Source organism: Dipodomys ordii, unplaced genomic scaffold (assembly GCF_000151885.1).
Source record: "Dipodomys ordii isolate 6190 unplaced genomic scaffold, Dord_2.0 Scaffold78, whole genome shotgun sequence".
Lineage (NCBI taxonomy): Eukaryota > Metazoa > Chordata > Mammalia > Rodentia > Heteromyidae > Dipodomys > Dipodomys ordii.
In genome coordinates this window covers 245,692-256,409 of record NW_012267294.1, presented here as the reverse complement: position 1 = coordinate 256,409, position 10,718 = coordinate 245,692, and the positions used below count along the sequence as shown (strand labels likewise).

The following is a 10,718-nucleotide window of genomic DNA, read 5'->3' as shown; positions in this document are numbered from 1 at the left end:
CTGGGGTCCACTTTTAGTTTTCTGCATGTGGCCGCCCAGTTTTCCCCTGGCTGAGCTTTTGATTGTGGTCTTAACCACCTTCCCCTCCTCACAGGAGTTGAGGTTAGTGCTTAGAGCTTTGGATAGTTTCGTAAGTTTTCTATGCATATTTTTGTTTATTTCTTTAAAGTTGTCCTGTTATCTCTTAATTCCAAATGTTCTTCCTCACCTCAGAACATAGTCTCTTCCTTTATTACTCTGACCCTTTTTATTCTCAAAGTCACATGGATGAAACTTCTAATCTCCCATTTTTCCCTAAAAATAGCTAGCCTTTATTATTATTATGTCAGTTATGGGTTTGAACTCAGGGCCTGGGCACTGTCCCTGAGCTCTCTTGCTCAAGGCTAGCATTCTACCACTTTGAGCCACAGCTCCACTTCTGGTTTTTGAGTGGTTAATTGGAGATAAGTCTCAAAGCCTGAACTGGCTTTGAAGAGAGATGATGCTCAGATCTCAGTCTCCTGGGCAGTTAGGATTACAGGCATGAGCCACCAGTGTCTGGCTTATTTTTAAAAAAAATTTTTTTCTTAGATATTTTTTGTTGTCAGTCCTATAGCTTGAACTTAGGGACTAGGAATTGTGCCTGAGCTTTTAATTTTCTGAAAGCTAGAGCTCTACTATTTGAGCCACAGTGCCACATCTGTCTTTTTGATGGTTAGAGACAAGAATCTCATTGACTTTTCTGCTTGAGCTGGCTTTGAACCACCAGTTCCCAGCTTACTTAAAAAAAATTATATTGGTTTTGAGAAAGGTTGATACTACATAGCTCTAGTTGCTCTTGAACTCACCATATAGTCAGGCTGGCTTGAAACATACAATTTTCCTGTCTTAGTCTTCTTATTTAAAAAATATTGTCAAGGTGATGTACAGAGGGGTTACAGTTACATAAGGTAGTGAGTACAGTTCTTGTCGAAATTGTTACCCTCCCCCTCATTTTTTTCCCACTTCCCCTTTCCTCAACATCCCCCAAGTTGTACAGATCATTTTTAACATATTGTCTTGTGAGTATCACTGTTGCATGGCCTGTCTTAATCTTCTAAGTGCTGAGATTACAGGCATGCATCACTATGATTAGCTCAATCAAGTCATAGACACTTGATGACAATGGAAGATAATCATGAAATCATTAGCTTTAAAAAAGCCTATATTACTGGGCAAAATTTTAGCTTTGAGTAGCATCTTTATTACCTTAATATTCCAAGTTGGTTTCCAATATTTCTCATCATTTTCCAATATGGCCCTTAAGAAATAGTTCATGGGCTGAAGGTGGCTCAGTGGTAGAGCACTTGCCTTGCATGCATGAGGCCCTGGGTTTGATTCCTTAGCACCATATAAGCAGAAAAAAAAAGCCGGAAGTGGTGCTGTGGCTCAAGTGGTAGAGTGCTAGCCTTGAGCTAAAGAGCTGAGGGACAGTGCCTAGGCCGAGAGTTCAGGCCCCAGGACCGGACCCCCCACCCCGCCCAAAATCAGTTTGCTCCATAAGTCTCATGCAAAGGCTATCTCTGAATGTTCCTTTCAAAGTAAACATTTACCATGTGCAGTCCTCTGGATTATGATGGTCTGGAGCTTTTCTATGGCCCTTGGCATTTCCCACTCTTTATCCATTCAGACTTAACACCTTTCACAATTACTAATAGGCCTAAGTGCTCACTAGAGGACCTTCCCACTAAAAGGTAGCCTCACTTAATGCTAATCCTACATTATTATGCTTGACTTACTTTAACTCATGTTGGAAAGAAAGGACCTGACCCCCCAGACCAGACTATCTCTATATATGTGAAATGTGAATGCAGTGGATTCAAATTCTTACACTCATAACACTCATTTCTATGGCTTTGGTGTTCATTCAGATTGAGGGGCAGATACCATCCACTACCTGCCCTGGGAGGTTCTCTGACTTCAGGCCAGACTAAAGGAGCTAGCAGATGAGATTATGTTGATCTCCAGTGTTTACCACCTTTCCTGAAATGGAGGCACAAATCATTATATTGATTGACTAAACAGATTATATAATATGAAAGAGTGTCTTTTTGGTTCTTCAAGTTTTGAGGCTATTTGGGAAGATTTCCAAATCAGGGCCTTCACATTCCTGATCAGGGAACTCCAAAGCTTGGAAGAGCTCCTAACACATATGCATTTTAACCTGCTGTTTACTTATCCTCTGTATCTAACAAACCCAAATGCCATTTAAGTCCTTGACATGTATAGGCCAAAAGCCATCTAGTGCCAGAGATAGGTACCAGCACCTGGAATTAGAGGTAGAGGGAGGAGATGCACAGATAATTCACACAGAATGAAATCACCCAACGGCAGACCACAAACCAGCAGATGGGCATATAATACTTGACAAGTCTTTTATGTTTGTATACAGTAGGTATGAGACCTTGCTCCTCTCCCTTGGCCCCACCCTGGCAGACAAGAGGGCCACATTAATGAAGAAGTAGAAGAAGGCCTCTCTCCTCAGTCCTGGAGATCCCCTGGTCAAGAAGAGCACATGAAGGTAGTGACTACTTCTCAATTGTAATATAGGCTGAAGTAAGCCACACGGTTCCGATGTTCTCTGAAGTCTTTGTCTGTTGACAGCTGCAATGAAACAATATTGTCTAGATCAAGATTCTAATGTTAAGCCTCTGTCTGCAGTCTTCCTGACTGTGCATTATAGCAATGTGGCTCAGCAGAACCCCAACTCCATAGTAATCTAACCCTATTGGTTCAATATTTGTGCAAATCTACTCTTCATCTTACTATGGTACACATCATGCAACAAATTATTTACTATTTGGTACACATTCTAGTATTTGATAGGCTCCTTGAAGAGAAGGATTATATATCCTTGAACACTATCACAGGGTAGAGCACAATGGTATTAATACATTAGGCATTTAACACATATTTCTGGAGTTAATTCTAAATTCCACTAGGAAAATACTGCTAAAATTATAGTAGCTAACCAATCAAAGATATGTTATTTGATCAGGTACTGTGTGAAATACTTTTCTATATTATTTTAATAGTTAAATTTAGCAGGGTGCCAGTGTCTCATATCTGTAATCCTAGCCATTCAGGACACTGAGATCTAAGATCTCAGTTCAAAGCCAGTCTGGGCAGGAAAGTCTGTGAGACTCTTATCTCCAATTAACCACCAAAAAGAAGTGGAACTATCGCTCAAGTGGTAGAGGGATAGCCCTGAGTAAAAAGCTTAGGGACAGTACACTGGCCCTAGGTCTTGAGCTCAGGGACAGTGTACTGTCCCTGAGCTCAAGACCTAGGACTGCACACAAACAAAAAATTTAAGATTAATTGTGTCATTAGATCAATTGTATTATCATACTCATTTTATAAATAAGAAAATTAGAGCTTAGAAAATTAAAGGATTTGCTTATCATCATACAGCAAGTCAATACTAGAGCTAGTATTGGAACCCAGGTAATATTTTTCCTAGAACTGTGCTCTTATCTACAGCTCTCTAATGATGTAACATGCAAGTGATACATTGGAAGAAGTACTTCATTAGGAGTCATAAGATCTGGATTCCAGCTGTACAATCTGTACAAATCATGCTATTCCTAGTATCTATCCCTATCTGTCATCCTAGGGATTACTTGAAAATCATATATGTAAGTATGAGTTTTGGTTATACATATATACACATTTCAAAATTGTATGAAGTTATGTATGTCTCAAAAAATTCCTTATTCTTATATACACACAACCTTGTGCACATAATTTCAGGGAACCATGAACTCCCTGAAGTTTTATTCTTTACAGACACCTGGTTTATGACATAACTAGACAGAGCAGCTCACAGAAGTTCAAATCCTATTACCTCAGTTTTAAGGGTTCTTTTCTCTAGACAAGGAACCTGATCCCAGTCTGGAGCTCCAAATACCATAGGCCAAGTAACTTTTAAGGGTGGCTTTTTCTCTGGGTTGTATGTGCCAGGACTAGAAATAAAAATACAAACATGTATAATGAGTTAGTTACCACACATGAACTCCATCAGTAGCACATCCATCCCTGAACTCCTTGGGGAAAGATAATAGACTGACTAACCTCTTGATGTCAGGCACATATACTTGTTAATGTATTTCTAATTAGAGATCTGTGTTAGAGATAGTCACTCCCAACACATAGTTAGGGTAAAGATTAAAAAGCTTAAAAAGTATTTCTGCAGGGGGCTGGGAAGGTGGCTCAGTGGTAGAGTGCTTGCCTTGCATGCATGAGGCCCTGGGTTCGATTCCTCAGCACCACATAAGCAAAAAGGAAAAAAAAGCCGGAAGTGGCACTGTGGCTCAAGTGGTAGAGCGCTAGCCTTGAGCTAAAGAGCTGAGGGACAGCGCCCAGGCCCAGAGTTCAGGCCCCATGACTGGACCTGAAAAAAAAAAGTATTTCTGCAGCTGCACTGGACATAGAATAAAAAGAACTAAGCAACCCAAAGACAGCAATGGGAAGGGAGGAATGAGAGGGAAAGAGGGAACAGCCTACACTAAGCAAAAGGAAAGAAATGTAATCATCATCCAATGTGGAGGAAATAATTTGTATTGCCAAAGCTCATAGAATTCACAAACTTTATAGACCATGATAATGACAATTTACCTTGTGAAGGTTAAAATGTTTTTGTGACTTTAACTAAGTGTCACTATTCCACAATACTGTGAAAATGTGAAATTTATGTAATCACTTAATCTCAATTTTTTAAAAAAAGTGAGAGAAGGGATGGGTTAGGAGTGATGGGTGACAATGTTATCAGACGCCTTGTATTCATATACTGTTTTGTAAAATGGAAACTTCTTTGTACAACTACTTAAAGATATAATAATAAAAATGGAAATAAATATATATGTATAAAATGCCAAGTCCAAAAAATAAAAGTATTTCTGCCACTCAATGTCCTTAGTTAAGAGACAGAAGATCCCTGGAAAGGTGAGTGATGAGCTGGTACTGCCCACAATTTGAAGTTGATGATTAACATGCACCGACAATCTTTTTGTAATCTAGGGACAGCAGAGCAGAATCAATTACATTTTCTTAACTGTTGTATTTTTTCAGAACACTTTACGTTTTGATATAGACTTTATTGTGTGGAAATGATTATTAGGGTAGACATGGCAGGGTGGAGGGGGGTATCAAGATTCAATTCCTAAACCTAAATGCAATCTTGGAAAGTTACTCTTTGATCCTTGGATTTCTCATGACTAAACACCTGGAGCATTTACTCATACATTCTGAGTTCCTAAAGCATTTAGAATAAGCCTCTTAACTCACAAAGCCTTTGTAAACCCTAGACCACCCCTCTCATTCTCTTTTCTCTTTATATCCTTGTTCACTATACTCTAGTTCTTTTTTTTTAACTCCACTACCAATTCTTTCCCAACTATACTGAACATTAGACCTAGAAAACCAAGATTACGGGTATTTGATTCTTACCTATGTGGACTCCAACATGTAAGCTCCAAGAAATATCAGGAACATTGTGTGATGGGTGCACTGCAAGATATGTGGAACCTATAAAACTACCCGGCACAAAATACAGGCTATCTCATGAAGAACAGATTCTATAGTGCCAGGGATCTGAAGGGCAAGAGGTTCAACATTTAAAGGTAAGTTGTTTCTTTAACTGGGATGGTTCAACTGATGTAATACTGATTTAAGGACTGCTTTTCCTACTTGATATTCCCTTAAGAGCACCCGAAAAGAGGAGACATACCCAGGATAAGAAGGTTCCTTTGAATAGCTCCCAAATTGAGGCATCATGGTATTAAATGGAGCAAAATTTTGCTTGAGTTTCTTTTCACCAGTGTTTACTTTCTGGTACATGCCTGGGTAAGGTGTTGTATCCTGTTACCAAGAAAAAGATCAATGTGTTAGAGAATCGTGTGTGTGTGTGTGTGTGTGTGTGTGTTATGTGCATGTGTGCACATGCATCTGTGTGTGCATCTATCATCTATCTCCTTATGGTTAAAAAAAGAGTCATTTTTCTTTCTATAAATCAACTATGTTTCAGTCATTTTAAGACATAGAAATAGGCCTTTCTGGATGCCAAAAAAATCAAGATATGGGAGTAGATTGTCTAAGGACAAATAATACAGAGGTTATAAGCATAAACAAGGATGGGTAGAAAACCAAGGTCATTTGTCACAGTCCATAACCTCATCATTTGAACCCAATCCCACAAAAGGCTGGAAAATTCAGAATCTGTTTTTTTTAACTGGCAAGATAATATTATATATAATACATTAATAAATATCACACACACACACACACACACACACACACACACCTTCCAGTATTTCAACCTAGGCACCTCAGCATTGAAGCCCTTGTCTAGGGATCATTTATTTTCACTGGATTGTTTCCTATTCTCTCCAGGATCCTTACACACATTTGCAATGAGAATGCTCAAGTGTTTGATGGGACAACTTAGATCATCCTGCAACCCCAGCACATTACCTTGATTGTCTTAAATCTTGCAGCTGTTCTGGCTCCGAGAGTATATCCTTTTGTACTGGTGGGAATCTTAGATAGGTTGTATGCTAAGCTATTCCACTTTGAGTGGGAGAGGGAATGGGAGAGAAAGGAAATGTCAGTAACACAGAGAACATCTTTCAAAATGCTGTGAACTTAGAATGTTCCTCTCTGAACCTTCTTTGCAAAACATTTCTCTTTCTTACTTGATTTGACTCCTTTGAGGTCAAGACCATCTAAACAATTATATACATAACACGTATGGTTTTTACCAAGGGATATGGCTGGATAGGTCAAATAAACGACATTTTTGAATTCCGATGGATTGGATCTTTCCAGTCCCACAAGAGCTGAACTCACTCTTAATACAACAGTTACCCTGAGGACTGAACTAAAGGGAGAGAAACTGGTATAAGATACCTTAAAGTTTATCCTTCCATAGCCAGGGAACCGAGACCCACCTAAAGGCAGGCAAATACTCACATCTGTGTCTGTGTACCGTCCAGGCCCACGGTGGGGCGCCCCCCTAATAGGGAGAAACTTGTTCCCCAATCTGTTTGGGGGATGGTAGTAAGGAAAGAGCTTCCTTGATTGACATGTTCCAAAGAAGTAGTTATCAGGCAAACCTAAAGATCAACAAAGAGGCGAAACTCCAGGTGAGGGAAGGCTCCTTGCTCTGTGGCAGCCTACTGACAGCCTAGTGGAAGGAGGGAAAGGTCGAGAGGACCAGGCTCTTACAAAAACCAAACACAGCTCGGTGGAGAGAGGGAACTGACCTTCCTCCCACTTAACCTTTCTTGGCTTCTCCATGTTCTCTTGCTCTCGGATCTACCTTCCGCATATCTGGATCTGCTTAAGCACATCTCCAGCGTGCTCAGTCTCTCAATGTGTACTGCGTTGCCATGGAAACGGAGGCGGGCCACTAAGCTAGAGGGACCGCTCCCAACGCGACTGCGCAGCAGGGGGGTAGGCCTCTTTCCAGATACTACTATTCGGGTGGGAACGGGCAGGAGGGAGCCTACAGCCCAGGCAACCGTGAAGTCAGCTGATCAGATCAGGTGAGAGGGTCTGCTAGATTCGCGGCTGGAGGAGCTGCGCGGGTGAGGGGGTGGCAAAGGTCCCCAAGCTGTGCACGATTGCAGAGGTGTCGTGAAAGTAGACAATCATCACCACAGCTGCAAAGTTGGTATAGAAGGGTGAGCACCCTAGGCAACACCCAGAGCGGAGAAGTGGGACGGGCTGCTACTCTAGTAGGTCTCTCGGTGACCTGTGGTTTTATTTTTCTTTTTCCTTAAGCCCTTCCAATCTGGTTGCCCCACACTATCTTAGAGGGATAGAGACAGGATCAGGGACAGGCTTGAAGCTTTAATAGACACATGGCTTTGAGTGGCCCAGTCTAGTGGAATCATAGATGTGCTTTAATATTTGGTAAATATCTTTAGTTGTAAAAAGGGGTTTCGATTCAACATGATCAATTTTGTTTTGTTTTGGTTCCAGTACTGGGGTTTGAACTGAGGGCCTAGACACCATCTCTTAGTTTTCTTTTGCTCAGGACTGGCTCTGTACCACTTGAGCCATACATACCTCTACATTCTGCTTTTTGGTGAGTCATTGGAGGTAAGATGTTTGTAGACTTTTCTGCCCGGGCTGACCTTGAACTGTGACCTATAGACCTCAGCCTCCGAGTAACAAGAATTACAAGTGTGACCCACTGTGCCCAGCTTAACATGTCAGCTTTTTTAGTACAGTGCATCTCGATTAATATTAAAAAAAAATTGACAATCCTTTAATTTTAAGTCTGTTTCCTCGTCTCTAAATTGGATATAGTCATTCCTGTTTATAAAGAATCTGAGAGGACTAGGAGATAAAGTCAAAACCATGCAGTGTCTGCATTAGGTTTGAATATGGTTTTAGAAATTGTCCAGGTATGAAAGGTTAAAAAGACATACTGTAACTGACCTGTACTGTCTATTCTTAACGATCACTCTGGGAATGGCACTATCCTGAGTTAATACTGTCTTTAGTGATGATTTTATAGATTTAACAGAAGTTGTCCAAAAGGTGATAACTGAATCCTTTCATAAAAGATATTTTGTGGTAACTTGTGGATGTATATTTTTGCCTTCAAAAATGTTTTTATGTTTATCTGGGCGCTGGTGGCTCATGCTTGTGATCAGAGCTACTGACAAGGCTGGAATCTGAGGGTCACAGTTGGATTGGCTGCCAGATCAGGCAAGAAAGTCCATTTAGACACCCAAAACCCCAAAGTGAAGCTGTGGCTCAAGTGGCAGAGCACCAACCTCAAGTGAAAAAGCTAAGGATTCCTGCCCAGGTGGTGTGTTCAAGCTCCAGTGCTAGGGGGAAAAATCTTTAATTGTACATAACTGTATCTATTTATGGGGTACTATTTAATGTTTCACCACATGTGTATATTGTGTAATAGTCAAACAAAGGTAAAATAAGACTCTGTATCTCCTCAAACATCACCTCTTTGTGATGAGAACATTCACATTCCCTCTTTTTAGTGGGGAAAGCTTTTCTTTCTTTTCTTTTTTTAAATCATGATGATGCTTCTGGTCAATAGTCTAGAGAGACTAAATACCTTGCAGTATGCTCTGTTTAGCAACACAGTGAATACCCAATGTTCCACAGGGCATTCAAATGTCTTGATGTAGTGTGCAAAGATAGCTCGCTGGTAGTGTCTAAAGTTGTATATTAGCACTGAGGTATTTTTTTCCACATGTGATAATATAGAAAGCTCAGTAATCAAAAAGGCCCCTATGAGAAGTCAAGCTTGGATGGAATGAAAATAGGGTTTCAAAGTGTAATTTACTATAAATATTTTGGCTATACAATATGATCTTGGTAATACGGTGGAAAAGAAAATGTTAAGAGGTGTTGGTACTATTTTGATAATTTTATTTCTATTTGTATTCTTAGGTAATATTAGTATTTATAGGTTCTGGGTATTTTTTGAAAATAATACACTCTTATCAGTATAGCAGACACATGTCACAAAGTACATTGAAAATATGGCAACTATTCCTACATTGGTAGGCTTGTTTGCTTCAGACTACTCCTCTGAGAATAGGTAGAAGAGCTAGACTAAATAAAATATTATGTTTGGAGATGGCAAGCAAGAAAGAAAACACTGGACCAAAATTGCAGAAAGAAGAGAAGCCTAAAGTGTTGAAGCCAACTGTTGCTTTTGTGTTCTCTTTGGACACTGGTTAACCAAAAAGCTGGTTCAGAAATAGACAATTTGAGCACGGATTTGAACAGACAGTCTGAGAATTGGAGGGAAAACTAGGCTGCCCATGAAAAAGAGGAAGCTGGAAAATACCTTGGAATTTTGTTTGGGAATCTGAAAAGATAAAATTGAAGAATTAAAGATAAACTCAAAATATATCAGCTCTTAAAACCCCCTGAAATCTAGCTTTGTACCAGTCAACCTCCAATTGCATTAAGGCCATCTGCTTCTACTCTTATTTTCTGCAAAAGATAAAAATAAATCATCTTTGAAGGGAACAACATCCAGACCCTCAGCTGCATTTTTTTTCATAGAAAATATTTGACATAAAAATATTTCTCTTCTTTGTTGCTTTGTATGTCCCTCCCCCACGGTATAACCCCTGCTTTCACTGTATTTGATGTTGGTATAATTTGTGGAGGGGAAGGGAAAAACAAATCATTTAAATAGGGATACAGGTAGACCCATTGCAACAATGAGACGTACAAGTCGTTATGTCAAAAACGAACTTTACAACTTTGGTGGGGGGGGAGGAGGTTGGGCCGGGGGCAGGGGAAGGATGAGATGGGAAAGGGAAACAAAGGAGGAGTCTACAATGATTGATAAGAAATGTACTTATTATCTTGCTCATGTAATTGTAACCCCTCTGTACAGTATTTTCACAATAAAAAAATAGAAAAAAAAAGTATTTCTCAGCTGGGCGCGGCAGTGGCTCATGCCTGTAATCCTAGCTACTCAGGAGGCTGAGATCTGAGGATCGCAGTTCAAAGCCATCCTGGGCAGGAAAGTCTGTGAGACTCTTATCTCCAATAAACCACTTGAAAACCAGAAGTGACGCTGTGGCTCAAGCAGTAGAGCACTTGCCTTGAGCTGAAGAGTGCAGGGACAGCGCCCAAGCCTAGAGTTCAAGCCCCACGACCGACCAAAAAAATGAAAAAAAGTATTTCTCATACTGAGAAGGAAA

The 10,718-nt window shown here is 40.2% G+C and overlaps 2 protein-coding genes across 2 annotated transcripts in view; one reads left to right on the top strand and one right to left on the bottom strand.

Moving 5' to 3' along the window:
• Positions 1-2,483, top strand: part of Ovgp1 (oviductal glycoprotein 1, 120kDa) — a 30,883-nt gene extending 28,400 nt beyond the window's left edge. The window contains exons 11-12 of the mRNA XM_013024604.1: positions 1,649-1,712; positions 2,414-2,483. Of these exons, the coding sequence (XP_012880058.1) occupies positions 1,649-1,712; positions 2,414-2,483 (134 nt within the window). The remainder of the gene's footprint in view (positions 1-1,648; positions 1,713-2,413) is intronic.
• Positions 2,437-8,116, bottom strand: Pifo (primary cilia formation). The gene is made up of 7 exons (XM_013024603.1): positions 8,089-8,116; positions 7,337-7,522; positions 6,988-7,130; positions 6,490-6,585; positions 5,747-5,877; positions 3,866-3,983; positions 2,437-2,622 (listed from the first exon to the last, which is right to left on the bottom strand). The coding sequence occupies exons 1-7, from the start codon at positions 8,114-8,116 to the stop codon at positions 2,554-2,556; spliced, it is 771 nt and encodes a 256-aa protein (XP_012880057.1). The 3' UTR covers positions 2,437-2,553.
• Positions 8,117-10,718: the final 2,602 nt, after the last annotated feature.

Excerpts from the sequence above, each read along its gene's own strand:
- Pifo (XM_013024603.1), bottom strand. The coding sequence starts at position 8,116 with ATGACTCACCAAAAAGCAGAATGTAGAG. Across the intron at positions 7,523-8,088 it reads CCAAAAAGCAGAATGTAGAG|GCTCCCTCCTGCCCGTTCCC; the intron begins GTATGTATGGCT and ends CCTGGGCTGTAG. Across the intron at positions 6,586-6,987 it reads GACGGTACACAGACACAGAT|TGGAATAGCTTAGCATACAA; the intron begins GTGAGTATTTGC and ends TCCCACTCAAAG.